This window comes from Zonotrichia leucophrys, chromosome 2 (genome assembly GCF_028769735.1).
Source record: "Zonotrichia leucophrys gambelii isolate GWCS_2022_RI chromosome 2, RI_Zleu_2.0, whole genome shotgun sequence".
NCBI classification, from domain to species: Eukaryota; Metazoa; Chordata; class Aves; order Passeriformes; family Passerellidae; genus Zonotrichia; species Zonotrichia leucophrys.
In genome coordinates, this window is record NC_088171.1 from 84,130,276 (window position 1) to 84,147,743 (window position 17,468).

Below are 17,468 nucleotides of genomic sequence, written 5' to 3' on the forward strand. Positions count from 1 at the left end.
CTTCTTTGTAAGCTAAAAGCACACTATTTGAAAGACCTTTAAATTCTATAGCAGAGAATAGGGTTGAACCTGCTGTGCTGTCTGCCTAAGTAAGATGTGGTCTTCTGTCACATGGTTGGCCCCTCAATTTCTGTCTTTGCAGCACAATGCTTAATTTGTGGGATATTTGGGTTTATTCAAAACACTCAGAAGGAATAGAATGGCCTTCAAAGATCACTTACCATCCTGATTCCTTACCTTTTTTAGCTTTGAGGTGCCACTGTGGCCTCTAATTGCTGCTAGTAGGGCTGAGCGCTCATTCTCTGGCTCAGTGTATGAGGGTTTCCCGTGATTGCCATTTAATGCACCATTTGAAACCTAGAATATGGAGGGAATAAACCTCACATTGTTATTAGATATTTACTTAGAGATATCTTGGAAACACTTTTTGGCAATTGTACCAGAATGCAAATTATGAAGACTAATCAGTTTGTCTTTTATTGGGCCTGCTTGTAAAACCTTATTCACACTGCACAGTAAGAGTATGTGTAGACAGTAATGCTGTACTTGGAGATGCAGTCCATATCCCCTGAGCATGAAGTCAGTGGCACATTATTAAACCCTAGTAAAACAAAATGCAATTTTCTTTCACTGCAGATATTTACAAGTTTCTCCATGTTGTGTGTTCCTGTTTTTACATAACACACTGAAATGAGGGTTTGGCTCTTAGACTAACCTCATTACCTCTCTTTTATCTGTGTCTATGCACCCTCTGCCTACCCAGCTAGTGCAGCAGCCATGATGTTGCATAATATCCAGGATGTGCAGAATAAGCAGCAGCCTGGTCTGCACTTTGCCATTATAAATTTTTCAAATGCCTTGCGTTCTCCGGCTCACCAGCAGCTGTAAAAGTTACCAAACCTCTGGTGTCTGACAGGGTGAATATAGGGCTCTGCAGTCTGATCAGGTTAAAAAAAGGTTTCCACTTTACCTTTCTGAGTTTCTCCTTTCCCCCTGCTGTTTGAATGGCTTCCATTAGGGCACTGTGCAATGATGTGTCTTTTGGAACTGGCTTTTGGATGACAGGTTTGAACTTCTTCTTTGGTCCAAAAATATTGGTCTGCACATTAATATCCAGTTCACCAACAGTATTAACATCTGAATCATCAGGTTTCTCCTCCTGTTCTGACTCTGCATTTGCTGCTGCACCATTTAGCTCAGGTGAAGCTTTAAGTGAACCAACTTGTACACCATTAGTGGGACGCCATTTAGTGACTCGTAAAGACGAGCTGAAAGAGGATGGGGCTCCTTGGAGATCAGGAGACTTGAGGGATGAGGCTGAATTAGTATGGGTCAAAGTCTCACACTTCTGGTCAAACACAGTCTTTTTCTCTGCTACACTTTGCTTGCTGTTTAAACCATGATCATCTTCTGCACTGTTGTTATCCTTTGAAGAGGATTTAGTAATTGGGACACTGGCATTCTTTTTATAGAAACTCACAGGAGTTGCTTGATTTGGTGCCCTGATATTAACTACTTTGTTTTCCGTGCCAGAATTATCACCAGGTGTAAACCTGTGGGATGCTTTCTGACTGCAAGCAAAAATACTTGAAAGGGTTTCTCTTGTTTCTGCTGATTCTGTTTCCACAGGGCTATATTTGGCCACAATAATACATCTTTTCGGTGAAACTTCCGCTTCATTCTTAACCTCTCCTGCCCCTTGCTTGTTTTCATCTTTCTCATTATATTCCATAGTGTCAGATTTAAAGGTAGTTGCATTGATATGTCTTGCAATGGCAGAGGCAACATACTGGCTTGAAGTTCTCCTGTGTGGCTTTACGAACGGGAGTTCCAGCTTGTCCTTACTAACAGCTGGGGCTGCTAATGGTGTTACCTGGGGCTGGGTAACTGAAAGAGTTGGTTTGGGCCTCTCAATCTCAGATTGTCTTTCAGCTACCTGGGTAGTAACAGTTTGTGGTGCTGCAGGTTTTGGAGCTGAAAGACAGACAGGTTTGTGTTCATGTTTTATAGTAAAGGGCTTAGAGTTTGTGGTGACTGCTGACTTTTTAGGAAAATGCTCAGCAGAGTCATCACTTTGCTTTTCCATAGAACTTGACCTCCAGAATGCCTTCACTCTCCCAATATGAATTTCCTCACTTTCATCAGGAGAAAAACCTTGTACAAGCTTACTGACACTGGTGTTTGGGCCTATAAGATTGCCCAGTTCATCTATCTTAATGGCACCAGTGGAGACTGAAACTCCTCTATCAAAATGTCTTACTTCGGGTTTGGGAGGGACAACTTTAAATGTTGTCATGCCCATTTTAGGTTCGTAACTTGATCCTGAATTCTGGGCACGCTGACACCACGTGGGTGTTGATGGGACTTCTATTTCTGTTTTTTTTGCTGGTGGCCATTTGATTTCTAACTCTGACTTACTTTTTTTCAGAGATCTCTCCCTGCTACCACATTCATTAACTGGACTTAGCTTCTCTTTTGCTGTACTGATATCTACCGTGGCTTTGGAGTGAGATGGACTCAGCTTGGATTTACATTCCTCAGACTTCACACCATGTTTAGGAGAGGATTCCAGTCTTAAGTTCTTTTCATTTCTTTTTTCAAAGGAGGATGTGAGAGATTCAAACATATCTCTCCTCTGTTCCACAGGCAAGTGAATGAATTCATTTTCAGATGGTTGCTGATATATTAGGTCCTTGTATACAGCTCCACCATCTGTGTGTCCCTTATCAAAGGAGCCTGCATTGTTGTTTTTATTTGTGAAGTTTCTTGCATTAACAGAGTCCGCTGAGATGTTCTGTGAAACCTTAATCTCCACCTCTTGATTTTCATATGAGTTAGAGATGGTAATTTCTGGACCATCATCTATGATTGTTACTGGAACAGAAATGGAAACATCTTGGGCGGCCTCAACTTTTCTTATATGTGGGTTCAAGGCTTCACTGGTGTAGTCAGAGTCAGAGTTACTGACACCATCCACTGCTGCAAAATACATACACAATGTTACATATAAGCAGTACTTAGGCAGTATGACTATAAATTACACAAACAGCCAGTACAAATTTAAGCAAACCATGCATTTTAGTTACACATTAAGTAACTGACTTTTTTTATGCCTGCATTAAAAAAAAAAGGGGACGTCCGGGTCCTTCTTATTGTTGGGTTGCTGATTAGGATCGGCAAAATATTCCTGCAGTTCTGCTTCAGCCAGTGGGAAACACACAAATGCAGCTGAAAGCAGAATTTCATCTATTGTTCATACCTTATCTTTGACTAACTTATCTAAGTGATAAACATTTCACCACATGACTCCAAAGTAGAAACATTTCTAAGAAACAGCAAGCGACTCCAAATTATATTTCCCAGACCTGGTTTGTAATAACAGCCCAGCTAAAGGATTTCCTTGAACAAGCAAAAAAAAAAAAAAGAAGAAAAAACCAGTACTTTTAGTTTTTTCTCCTTTCTTCTCACCCTTTATCACCAGTGACTCCAGAAGCCTCATTGTGCAATAGGACTATATATCCTCTCAAATTTGCTGGTATAAATCAAAGGTTACAACACAAGCTAAGGAATGGCTGTGTCTGAGAACTCACAAGAAATCAAATCAGACTCAATTCCATCACAGAAATATTAAAATGAAGATGGGAAGTTAAAAAATAAAAAAATCAATGTCATTTGTTGACAAACCAATAATAGAGAAGTTGGGGTTTTTTTCACAGTAGGAAAAAGAGGAGCTCAATATGACATTTTATCTCTTCCTACTGTTTCATGTTTTCCAATTTTAACTTTTAAATGTGCCTGTTAACATAGAGGAGGCACTGGGTACAAAAATGTGCCATCATTTTCCACTTCACAATGACAAAATAAAGACAGAGGGATTCTTCACTAAACACAGAGCTAAATTCACAACTGAAAAGTCACAGAAGTCAGTGAAATTATACTAAATTTGGCCTATAAAATGTGTCCATTGACTGCTGTTCATCTCTTTTTGGTAGAAGACATTGAAATACAACAACAATCAGACATGCAGTTTGACAAATATTCAGTGGGAGCCTATAAAGGGTGTCTGCTCCTAAAGCAAAGGAGCCACTTTGGGAGGACCACATTCTACCTCACACTCCTGAGTTGTTCCCTTTGATCTCAGTGAGGAACATACAGGATGTCTCAAGAGTACAGCTTGATTCTGCATCCACTGGCTGTGTCCCTGTCTTTGGCACTTCAGAGGTAACACATACTTTCCTACCTTCTAAATCTTCATCCAGGCCAGCCAAAGTCTGGTGGAGCTGTGCTGTAATGAAAGTATCTTCACTCTCATGCTTAGCCAAAGCTGTTGCTTCATCTTGCCTGCTAAAGGAAAGAGAAGAAAATCACTGAGTGTCTCCCCTTTCTTTCACTTTGCACTGTTGCTGTGAAACACACTGTAATTTCAGCCCCTTTGCTCCCACTTGGGTTCTCAGACTCATTCCCCAAAGTATGAAAAATGTGTAGCCTTACACATGAACCATTGTACTGACACATCCACATCTAGGAAAGATCTCAGTGGGGCTTGAGCAAACCCAGTGTGCTGGTAATCAAAAGATTACGATTAATAAAGCCTGCAAAGAAATGGTCTGGCTTCAGTGTGAAGTACACATTTCAGCTGGACTGGAGAAACACAGCATATGCCAGGACAAAGGTTTTGCACATCCATACAATTTTAAGGCAGACCACTAACAATCCTGTGCACCTGCTGTAACAATATATGTGCACCTTAATTAAATAAAAATTGCATGGTAATGAAAAATAAGTACACTCAAAGTACTGTTAGACAATCACTCTGTATCTTGAGGTGTGGGAGGGAGTGAAAGCAGTTTCTAATGAAACATCAAGGGACCTGATTTTGCCAGAAAACTGATGAAGCTGTACAATGACCTAAGACAAGTCTGAAATCAGAATGAATGCCAAGTGTTGATTTGGCTTCTTAAAAGAAGAGAAGAAAAAGAAAATGAAACAAAATAAATCCTAAAAACACCCCTCAAAACTATAAAAAGATAAAACAACAACAAACCAAACAAAAACCCACCTGTATGGCAACCTGGTACACAACAGTTTTCGTTTTTTTTTAGAGGAAAATCTTGATCAGCAGATCATTTTTATCCAAATCATCAAAACTAGAATTTCACATTGGACAATTTATTTCTTTCAGTTACCTCACCCAAATTTAAGATGTTGTGGTCTGTGACACTGTATCTGTGCTTTTCCCTTGTGATTAATCTATTGAAAAAGTCGCTTTCCATTCCAGCCACACTTAAACTAACTCTAACTGGGTGAAGCAGATTTGCCCTTTTCAAGATCATACCCTTAATTGCATAGATACAGTAACACATGACAGATTTTTTTTTTGTAAGTTTACCAAACACTACCTGAAAAATGCCATTTTTCTTCTTCCCTTTAAAATAGTAATCTGAATAAAAATGCAGGCATGTTTCCTGACATTGATTTAAATTTCATCCAAAATTGTAGCATAATTTTTCGTTACTTTGTTGTTTGATTTTTCCCTTGCTCATGCCAGGAGCAACTGAAAGGACATGTTGAAGCATCAGGTATTTGATTTTATTTTACTTCATTATTTATTAAGCATTCACTTCTCCTTTACATCTTTTGTAGTAGTCCTGCAGCCTGATCCTTCTGCTTTTACCTAAAACGCCTTGCACTTACAAAGCTGACATTGCGTATGCGATATCAATGAAAACAACAACATACACCTTCAAGGAAGCCTTACAAAACTGTCATGCACACATTGTTGTGTATCTGAATACACAGATGGGATTAATTCAAGACAACAAGGCTTGATATATGACTAAGAAGTTTCCTAAACTGGAATCAAAGACAGAAATCAGTATTGGTTGTTTTAAATACAGATGAGGATACATGGTGCGCTGTGACTGGAATAAAATTTCTTCCAACATCTGCCACTGACCTGAGCTGTGACAAACCCTGAACATGCCCACACAAGCCAGTGTGATCTTATGATGCTCAGGCTCAGCATCCACACTGCAAGATTCATGGTGAACTGAATTTTCCCCCTGACAGATTACGAGGATGGTGGAGCAAATCAGTTAAAGTCTCCAGTGCAGGCACCTGGCGCTGCAGGACTGCAGTCCCTCTGTACCCTGAGGCATGCATACACACACACACACACACAAACACACACACACACCCATAAATCAATGAGATTACTCATCTGAGCAATCTGACAAAAAGATTTACACTTCTTGCAGCATTTGAACTGGGAGAGAAGACTGGCAAACAAAACTCCCAATGCGAAGATGGCAGAAAGAAGCAACTAACTGAATTTCGTATTGTTCTTGCAGTGGGAAGTTTCATAAAATGAATAAAAAATACTCTACTCTGAGTGCATTTTAAAACAATTTATTTGTAAACTCAGAGAGAACATTTACAATGGGAGAACCATTCAAACTGTGCACTAGCTAAGCAACAAGTCTATCCATCATGGAAAGCAAATATCACTTTCTTCTTTACATAGCTGGTCTTGCTATAGAATAGTTGCACACAGCTAGAGGCAAGTAAGTGACACACACTGAGACTCATTCTCTGACCTACTGTGGAGAAGGTGTTTCCAAAACCCTGGAAGAAAAATCGGTAAACTCACGAGACTTAATTTCATGAAGGCTGTGCCAGCTCACCACCCTTTTGCTACCTGATGATATTTCCCTGTTTATTGCCTGACTCCTTTACAATGCAGCCAAAATCTGTATTACTAAGGTTGTCTGTGCTGGAATTTCTACAGGAAAAAATAGGCTTGAGAATTTTATGGGAAATTTGTCTAAAAAAACCATATTTGGGATGGGAACAAGCATTCCTGGGCTTCAAACATGGAGCACAGGTCCATTGCACTGACACAACCAGTTCTTTTCTCATGTCTATCAGTGGGAATCTTTGAATTTTCATAGCAAAATGATCCTCTCTTGCTGGGCACAACAGTCAGCAGTGGTCTCTTTCATTATCCTCTGAGCACTTGTGCAGTGACTACACATAATTTGCCTCTCAATCTCTGCTTCAATCTCTTTACTTATACAACTGGATAATATTATCCAATTCACAGCATTTTTCTGAAGGAAAAAGAACAATGCATTGAAAATGAAAGGATTCTTATTTGCTGCTACAGAGGGAGCTTCAGAAAAAACAGATATTTTCTTTTGCATTTCTAAATCTCTAAAAAAGAGCTACTGCTCAATGCATCTCCAAACTCACCTATAAAGCAAGCCAGAAGGTACAGATTAATCACAAGGGCTTTTCTGAAAATTCTTACCACTGGGAATTTAGAATGGGCTATGTGTTTTGTGAGGTGAAGGTCTGGGAGTTTCCAGTAGCTCACATGACTTACAAAAGTGCCTAAGAAGACTCTTTCTCACAGGAAAAGGAAAACAAAAGGGCCTCAAATTTTTTTTTTCCATAGCCTTCTTCCCTTCTACACTTTTCTTTTGTTGACAGCTGTTCTGGCCAGAAGCCAAGAAAAATATTACTTATTTCGATACCATATTTCATTCTGGATAAACATTACCAGTGGTTTTTTTTTTTTTTTTTTTTTTTTTTTTTGACTTAGGGAAGAACTTGATAACCTTTACGCTGCCTTCCTGGTTAAAATATGAGGTGCTAAAAATACAGCACTGGTGGTGAGCATTTAGCCCAAGCTCGAAATGGCAAATGTGCATGGTTCCTGGAAGCCTGCGCACATATTACTTATGCAGATTAGCAGAGATTTGTGCAAGAGCACAGAACGAAGCAAAGTGACTACTAAACTACAGCATTTAATGTTCCACTGAGCTCAGGCTACAACGCCTAATTACTCCTTGGCAGTCATTTGCGCAGTTGGAGACAAAATGAAACTTACAGCAGCATTTTACCAAATTAGTGCCATGAGAGACATACATTTACGAGAAGGTTAACATTCTAAGAGAGAACTTTCTCTGGTAAAACTAGCTGGAAATGCTGCAAAAAATAAACCCAGACTTGTGGTAAGACAAGGGATTTGCAATGAGAAAAGCTGCCATTTTCTTATAGTCAAAGCAGGTTTACCTGTGGGTCCCTAAATGATAAATCTGACCCAAGTCAGATCAGTCATCATTCTTGGGAGGTCTGGTGAGCCTCATGTATGGCACCAGAGGTAGAGACCACACCTCCCACCACACCTGCTTAAGGACAACACAGACCTATGTAAACTGCGGAGATGGGAGGGAGGAAGACATTCAAGTACCCAAATGCAGATACTTGGTGCCATTTTAAATGATGTAGGATATTCCAGACATGTGTCTGGGGCTCTTAGACTTAATGTGGAAGACAGGGAAATTTGTGTCCTACCTGAATGGCAGCAGGTAAGAAGAAGCCTAGTAGCAGACATGTCTCAGGTTAACTGAATGTGATTTGCAATCTCACTCATTTTGCACAGTATTTGCTGCACTGAGAGAATTGAGAACATGGCTCCCATGAACCTGTTACTAGGTGGGGTGGGAGGACAGAGCCATTGCAAATAAGTCAAATCCATACAGGCGCACTGGGCAGCAGGACATGCAGGGATGTAGTGACAACAGTGAGGTACATTGACAGCATTCAGCTTCTCACATGAGCCTTGGGCAGGTAAGAGGGACTGACCTACATGGAAAAGTGACATGGTTCCTCCAGTTCCAAAGACTGGGCTTTGGAACATTCAGGCTCCCCTCCCTGGGACAGCCGTCCCAGTCTGGTACTGGATAATTACATTAATCCATCTTTATTTATCCAAATTTGTCCTCTTTAAAATGAATCCATGATAGTCACCTCTTACACAAATGCTGCAAAGAGAAATGCTTCTACCTTGTGTATATATAAAAGTGGGTGTTAAAGAAGAGACTGAAGGATTTCAAGCTGTAGGAAGTATGGCTGAAGCTTTTAGAAAACAACTTGCTATTCAATCTGGCCAGAAAGATGACATTAAGTAAACTCAGGGTTTTTATATATTCATTTGTGTGAGTGATGCAGCAAAGTACTCTTCAAAAGTGGAGGTAACTGTTTTCTGGATAAACCAACTGTTCCCACAATCTTAGAGACCATTTCTCCATTCTTTCTATTTCTTAGGTTAGGTAACTTTTTTTCATTTCTATTCAAGGAAGTAATATAACTGCAGCAGGAGAGCAGCTGGAATAAGTGCTGGACACTGTAGTCACCTAGCCTGACTCTAGCCATGACCTGACCAGTGATATTTTCTGTTTCTACTGCCTTCTGTGAACTTGAGAATGAATTTTTAACCAAAGCCTGTTAAAATTTAAAAATTCTAGACTGAACAACTCAGGACTGGTTAGATGGCAGTCATCCCTTATGTTTGATGCAAGATTTCTGAAATTGGCAGGCAACTAGGAAAGGGAAAAAGCACATGGTCATATTCTGTTGAATACCAGATAACCTTCTTTTTTACATTCTTAGACAGGAAATAAAAAAAACACTGCACATAGTTTTGAGTACAAGGAACAGGTATAACTTTGTTTCCAGTTTTAGTTTGTATTCTGTTTCTAGTTCTGTGGGACTACATCAAACAAAGGTCTTTATACTGCATTTACATCTGTGCTGAATAAAAGTCATCAAAGATTGAATTTAACTATTTTTTAATCCTGTAATACAGAGGTCCAGTAGTGTCTTCAGATATGCTGCCACCCAATTAACAATAAGAACTTGAAAATAGAGGTGAGGAGGAAAATGAAGCAATTTTTCAAAGGCAGCTGGGTTTACGGTCCTTTTACAATTTTCCTTCACAGTTACTGGTCAAGAATCTAAACAGAAAGCAAATGAATATGCTTTTGCATAGTATAATTTTGTGTTCTAATGCTAGCAATCTCCAATTTGGTACATGCCAGGGTGATTTAAGCTTCCAGAGTACCCGACATATGTCAGTTCCAGGTCCTGCTGCATAAGCAGCAGCTTGGAGTTGCTGTAATGCGGATGCGCCCCCACTCCCCCTCCTCTGGCAACAGCTTCTCCACAGGAAAGCCAGTAGGCACACAGAATTGCCAGAAATAGTCAGGAAAGGGGGCTAGCATGATTTAGATCCTAATACAGTCACATCACCTGTGTAATGTAACATTGCAAGTTAAAAGATGGTACAGTCTTGATTTACACAGAAAAATAGAAACAGAAAAGGACCAGGGCCTTCCTCTCCTGTAAGCCAACACCAGGCCTTTAGCAACCCAAGCTGCTCTCTAATATTTAAAATATTCTACAGCTCCAAAGCATACAGTATTTTTCCAGTGGACGAGTTTAACAGCAAGGCTAATCAGTATTCTTGCCCTAGAATGACTGTGAGTATCTATTACTTAACCATAATATCCATCATATCTTTCCTCCATGAAGATCTGCCAGCAAAAAAGTGCACAAAAGTTTCCAAATTTGAAGAGTTTTCTGGAACAAGGGGAAAGGGAAAGCCAGAGATAAGGAAGGAAAACTATGTAAGAAGCAGAGGCTTGCAAATCTGTCAGACATCTGGGTCTTAATTAAATAATTTTTCTTCCCTGAGGTTCTCCCTGTCACTTTAACCCTTTCTCTACTTTCCTACTCACTGAAACTATTTTTAAAAAAGTAAAACAGACCTACCCAGTTAAAATAAAACCTATCCTACAGAGAAAAAACAGAACTAAACTTTCTCCTGTTTCTCAGAGACAGTTACAAGTAATTATACAGAATGTGTTTGCGCACAGAGGTATATATAATACATACATACACTGCTATTTTTCACTGCAGTTTTTCCTCTTCCCTTCCTGCCTTCTGCCACTCACTATTTTTATTTCTTCTGACCAGTTTCCATGCTGAATTCTCTCCAGCTACTGACTTCTCCTTCTGTCCTGTCCTTCCCAAGCAGAACACAAAACCCTGCAACATTTGAATGTGAATGGGCTGGAAATTAAGCAGAACAGGTTCACCCACCCCTATTGTTTCAAGGTTTTGTTTTAAACTAACTCATCAAACCCCAAACAGTTTAGTAGCAAACAGCAAGCACTTCTCAGGTTGGTAACTGAGAGGACTGTCCTCCCAGCAGCTTCAGCTACCCTGACCAGAGCCAAAGGTAACAAATTCTTCCAAGAGAAAGGGAGGAAATGGGATTATCTCTGTCCAGACCCACAGCACGAACTGATCTCTGGAGGGTTCCCGTTCCCCCACTCCCACCCCATGTCCTCTACTAGCTGTACGTGAAAAAATATTCCTCTCTCATGGCTACTGAAGCAGACACTCAAGGGAGGGGAAAATCCCTTTCAGACTTTTAGAAGGCATTTTGTCTTTTTGCCACACACAAGCCTGTATTTATTTACATCTGTATAACTACAAAGTTCCCTTCACATTTTAAAATAATTTTATTGGGCATTTTAATACATTTAAAATATTTTCAGGATAAAAAACATGTCTGGTATTTTAAAATGTTTTTCCTTCTCTGAGACAGGACAGCAGAACCACTCTTAGGAGTAACCCCCTTTAAAACACTGATTTCAGTTGCTTTTAAAGTTGAGAAACTACATACCTCTGTGAGGTGACAGTCCACATGACAATTTATATCCACATGACAATTCATGCTCATAATCATACTACTATCTTATTTCAATCAAAATGGTTAAATTTCTTCCAAGAACAGAGTTTGCAGGAAAAGGAGAGCTGCATTCTGATACATGAAATTCTATTTAATACTCAGCCCTCTGAAAAAAACCAGTGGTCCTTGCATGGTCTGTCTGTTCACTACTCTGCCTTGACTCTCTGCCCATCAGCTCTCCCTCCCTAAAACAGGAAAATGCCACCTCCTCATATCACATCAGCACTGTGCAGAGAAATGAATTAAAGCCTGCATAGCATGTGAATACCAGGGCAGTGAGTAACATGAAGAGAGCCAAAGGAAATTAAGTAGTAATTAATTAATTCCAGAAGAGAATTTGAACTGAGTGAACAGCGGCATATCTGTCTTTTTAACTGAGTGCTGAAACTTAGAAAGAAAATAAAATCAAGTCCCATCCCTGTAACCAGAGACGTTATCATACTGCACAAAAGGAGGGGAATTGACGTTAAAAGGGGAGAATCTAAGATTACACACAGAGCCTCAATATTGAAGTTACCTAACTTTGAGCACATGACCCAGCATTCCTAATAATATTATTTTAACATAATTTTTAACGTGTAATTATTTATAAAGCTCCAGACAGTAGGTGTGTATATGCTTTATAGGCGTGTAAAATTGTCTGATCCCTGCCCCTAGGAGCTTGCGTGATGACACCACACATGGGATGGGAAAAGAGGGGGTATGGGAGGACAGGGTTGCAACACTGTGAGATCATGAGATGTACTTACTGCTACATAAGCAACATTTCAGCTTCTCTGTGGTTTTCTTGTTACTCATTTAACACTATATATTAAAATTTCGTGAACAGATACATAACACAAAGACATCAACCGTAAGAAAGGATATGAATAAAGAGAACTATGTAGTACAATGTTCAGACTCAGCAGTTAATACTAAAACATTCACAGGCAAACGTTGCATGTAGTCAATTATTTATATGGGTTTAGCCCTTGGCACCTCCAGCTGAGGTCTGGATTCTGCTCCACCAGGCACTGTACAAATGTATCGTGAGATATGATAGCTGTGTTATGGTTTTTCCTGTAAAAAAACAGTGTCAGAAGGGGATCTCACAGGCAGAGAGACCAAGATGGTTTAACAGGTTAGAGGCAGAGCTAAGAGTAGGACTAGAGTGTTTTGACATTTGTTTTGATATTGTAATAGCTAATTAGTATGTATATTTGGATTACGATTGCTTGAACAAGAATCCCCAAACCTAGCCAAACCAAACAAAAAGGAGTGCATTTTCAAGTTGCTACCATGAACAGAAAATGAAAACCATAGAGGAAAGATGCCACCTTGGAAACCCTGGAATCCATGTACCTTCTTTGAGAAATTTCTGCTTCTGTGCTCTGGGAACTGAAGTAGATTAGAACTCTGCTGTGCTGCTGTATTTGTTTGTGCAAAGCCTGTGTGGTTGGTGTAATTTCTGACCTGGCCACAATCTTACCCTGCCATGTGCAGACAAACATATCCCATGTCAGAGACTGTACCCTTAAATGCTCACTAGTTTCCTCACCTTCAGCAGCAGATGAAAACCCTGCTGTGATGTTCTAATGCTATCAGACATTACAGCCACACAGAGACCACCTAGAACATCCAGTAAACAGCTCCAGAAACCCTAAGAAAAATTAATTTAAAGCAAAACATACAACTAATTGGAGGAAGTCACATAGCAAAATATTCTTGATCTCCTGGAGCACAGGCTAACTCTTTGGAGCAAACCTATATGAGAACTGTGGACTTGATTCTGCTCTTCATTGCACTTCTTCACAATGAATGGGCAAAATACTACCTGGACATTTTTTATGGCCCTTCACACTCCAAATATTCTTTGCTTTCACTTTAAGGGTACTTTTCACAATCTACCAGAGTGCAAAACTATTTTAGCACATAGCACTATTAATTCTTAGGAATTTATTTCACTGGCTGAAAAGCCCAATTTTTGGTCAGGTTAACAATTTAAAATGGCAACCAAATGTTTCCATTGTTCGTATTAACCTTTTTTCCCAAGCCTTAGCCAAATTAGTCACTAAATAAAATTTCTGGCTCCAGTAGAGCTCGGACTCAAGCAGAACTCAGTCTTACTGCTGCTAACCCCTTCTACATTATAGTAGCAACACATTGTTCTAATTTCTTCATTCTTATCATCCTTTTAGAATTAAGTTTAGATCACCAGGGTACAAAGTAGAAGATAGAAAGGAATGGGTAAACTCTGTGTAAAATTTTCCTTTATATTTTGCAGCTTATGAAATGCACTTAAAACTCTGTATAGCTTGGTATCTGTTGTTCACACAAAGTGAATTTTGACTTGTCTGGGGATTCATGAGGGTGGTTTGGTCCTGAAAGTAGCCCATTCATCAAAGAGCTATGTAGAATTTCTGAGTTCTCAACACATTTTACTAGTGGGGTAGCAGTTGTTCTGACAGTGAAAATGCAAGTTGATGTTCACCAAATTTTTCTGTACTCAAAATTGTACCAAGAATAGATTTATGTCTGATTAAAACAAGAATTTCATGCAAATAGTTTTAAAAAATACCTTTTTCCCTTTCCTCTACACTTAGGAAGTGGTTTTTAAAAACCTAGCAGCTTGACCTCAAAAAGATTTAGAGGAGCACAATTTTCAAAGCTGCTTTGTTTACGAAGATAGGTTATGAGTGGAATTGGATTTACCTTCAAATATTACTGGCATATTCCAAGCATAATATTTTAAAGGATATAACTCTCAGCTTCACAGTTGCGTCAAAGTGGTTGCTGACATAAGACTAAAACACATCACAAATGTTAAATTTTTGCTATATTGCTAAGCTGATCTGGAGCAATTTTGCTGTCTCAGAACCAAAAAAATAAATAGTATTTATGAAAAATAACTGCATGCCCCAAACAACAACCTATTTCAGCTCCAAACCTCTGTTTTCCAGTTACAGATATATTAGATAAATACAGAATATTTAGCATTATAAAATCAGAAAAAAAAAAAAAAAAGAAAGTTGGAAGCCTAGCCCAATCTCTTGCTCCAAGCAGGGTTAACTCCAAAGCCAGAACATGCTGCCCAAGGCTTCACCAGGCTGACATCTGAGAATCTCCAGACATGGAGATTCCTCAGCTTCTCTGGGGAACCTCTTCCACTGCTTAATCATTCCCATTTTGAGGCATTCCCTCATATTTAATTTTTATTTCCTTTAGAGAAGCTGGTGACAGTTGCTTCGTGTCCTTTCACACTGCAAGCCTGAGAACCCTGATAGTTTTCCTTCCGTTAGGGAAAGACTGCAACCAGGTCCCTCCTTACCAACATTGCTTTCCCACTGTGAGCAGCCACTCTCCTCATACCTCGTGTGCTCCAGTGCCCCAGCTCTCTCAGTGGCTCTCCAATGGACACTCTCCAGTTTTCCAGTCTCTCTCTTGACCTGGGGCCCTGCAGACAGGACACTGCAGCACTGGCCTCTCAGCACCTTCCTGACTGCAATGGGTAGTGCATCACACCACACTTCCAGCTTCCATTCCTTTGGCTCAGCAACACCCCTGCACCCAAGTCCTGATGGACAGCTTCTCTGTGCACTTGTTCCAAATAGTAAAAATAACGTGGGCTTGTGGGGCAAGGGCAAATCTAAATGACATGGACAGAATATGTATCTTTGGCTGAGGTGAAAGATGGAGGGAATACTGACTTTCAAGAGGGAGTGTGTCACAATGACCTGTGGTTAATCCTTAATTTGATTAAAAAAACAGAAAAAGTTCCCCCCAAATTGTAGCTGATTAGTATTGTTATTACAGAGTTTTGCTTTGATGTCTTTGGTCAACAAAATGCTGACTTCCTCCTCTGCCACTGAACAAACATGTGTGTTTTTCAAACCACTTTAGATCCTACATTTTGAAGAAAGTTGGGATAGTCTATTTACCTCAAAAGGACCAATCTAAGTCTACTGAAATTAATGGGTTGCTTTTTTGGATCAGGTCTGGAATGTTAATTGCAGTTACTATACCAGCCTATCTAATCCTTCCAATAGAAACTACATCAGGACTTAAGACACTGCAAAAGGAAAAATCACAAGGATAATGTATTCTGGAGCAAGTATCTAAGCGAGGCTTGACCTTGTCCCCATTGATACTGATGGATAAAGAAAAACCCCAAGATCATTCCAGTAGGTTAAATACTGACTTTGATCTAATTTATCCCTATGTTATCACCCACCGCATGATCCAAGATGAAGTTCTCACTCAGAAATATGTGGATGGAAATAACTAGGTCATGATACATGCTTTGATGAAGAGGGTACAGATTAGCAGCTGAATGGAGAGAGACCAGAAAGCACAGACTTTGTGTCAACTGAGAATTCAGAGGAATTTCTGGCCCATGTCCCATGACTCTGCAGCATCACACAGAGCGGATCCCTGTCAGTATTACCAGGCCACCCTCCTTGCTGGAGACACAGTTTCCTATTTGGCCAGCTTGTATTTGCAAAGTCCTGTAAATTTCGGGTTCCCTTTGCAGCTCTGCCACCGACTATGTGAGTTTTGGCAAACAAACAGTGTCAGAGTCATTTGTGCTTGAAGGCAGTTTCTAGTTAAACTCCAGGTTCTCGTATTTTCTTGCAAAAACTGCGGAAAAATGTTTGTTTATGGTAAAAAAAAAAAAAAGGAAAAGAAAAGGAAATATGTTGTAAAGACCCCAACCCCAAAGTATAACACCAGTGAAGGTTAGCATTAGGTGAACAGATATATATATACATATAAGTATATATGTGTCTATATATACATATAAAAATATATATGTGTGTGTGTGTCTGTGTATATATATACATATATATATACATATATATATACATATATATATATATATATATATATATATATATATATATATATGTATGCAAACATTTCCAAACCAATCTCCAAAGTTCACTGCATACAGTCCTTTTCCACCTGGCTCTCAGTGGCTTGAATTTTCCATTATATGACCTGCATGTCACTTTTCCGGATCAATCTATGGTAACATTTTTTAAAAACTTCAGGTGCTATCAGAAGTAAAAAATAAACCAAACTGCAACAGAATTATTTCATATTCCTTGAAGAAATCAGCTTTGGAGGGCAGCGGTCTTTTGCAAGAAATGTAACTGCAAGTTCAAACAAAAAAGTGACCTTTGCCTGTTGCTACAAGTATGTCGCTTGAGGGGATTTGGCAGTGAGGTTTTCACTGGGAGGAGTCACTTGGCATTGGTACTGGTTTATGAAAGAGCAGAAGAAAGTATAAGTTGGTTTTCCTAAATGAGTCCCTAGCAGGAGGACAAGCGCTGGTGGCAAGCAAATGTTTACCTCGTTGGAGCACGGTCAGGTCCCACGCTGTCGCAGTAAGCGTCCTGCACGGGGCCCGTCCCTGTGCCACACGCTGCATCTGCCTCAGCTGCCTCCGTGTAGCCATTGACCAGCCTGATGTCTCTCAGCTTCATACTGTCACTCTGTGACTCCAGGGACACAATGTCAGACGGGGAGCTCACGATGCCCGAGTCCTCCGTGGTGTCCTCTGATGCAAAGCAGCTGCTTTCTGACGCCGTTTCTTCCACCTCCGATAGCTCCAGAACCGTGTCATCCACTACATAAACATTATCATGTGTAGACAGCAGGCTCTCTAAATGAAATACAGCAAGGAAAGTTAGCTGGAAGTCATCAGTACATGAATCAGAGAGCTGTCCCATTGTAACTGGAAAAACCCACATGAAATGCATTAGAAATGTGACGGAGGGTGCTCAGTATTTGTATATATAATAAAGATGATTTGAAAAGTGACAAAAAATAGGTCCTTTGCTTTTAGAGATGTGGGTTGTTATGCTGGTCCTCTGGGGTTTGGGAC

The 17,468-nt window shown here is 39.8% G+C and overlaps 1 protein-coding gene across 5 annotated transcripts in view; it reads right to left on the reverse strand.

Annotated features, from left to right (window-relative positions):
* COBL (cordon-bleu WH2 repeat protein) overlaps positions 1–17,468 on the reverse strand; it is a 160,006-nt gene that overhangs the window by 9,045 nt on the left and 133,493 nt on the right. For 4 of the 5 annotated variants that reach the window (XM_064705575.1, XM_064705577.1, XM_064705574.1 and 1 more), the window contains 4 exons: positions 16,934–17,246; positions 4,241–4,344; positions 971–2,979; positions 238–357 (listed from right to left, as the gene is read on the reverse strand). In XM_064705575.1, coding sequence (XP_064561645.1) covers positions 238–357; positions 971–2,979; positions 4,241–4,344; positions 16,934–17,246 — 2,546 coding nt within the window. The remainder of the gene's footprint in view (positions 1–237; positions 358–970; positions 2,980–4,240; positions 4,345–16,933; positions 17,247–17,468) is intronic. The other variant, XM_064705576.1, reaches the window with a different exon arrangement.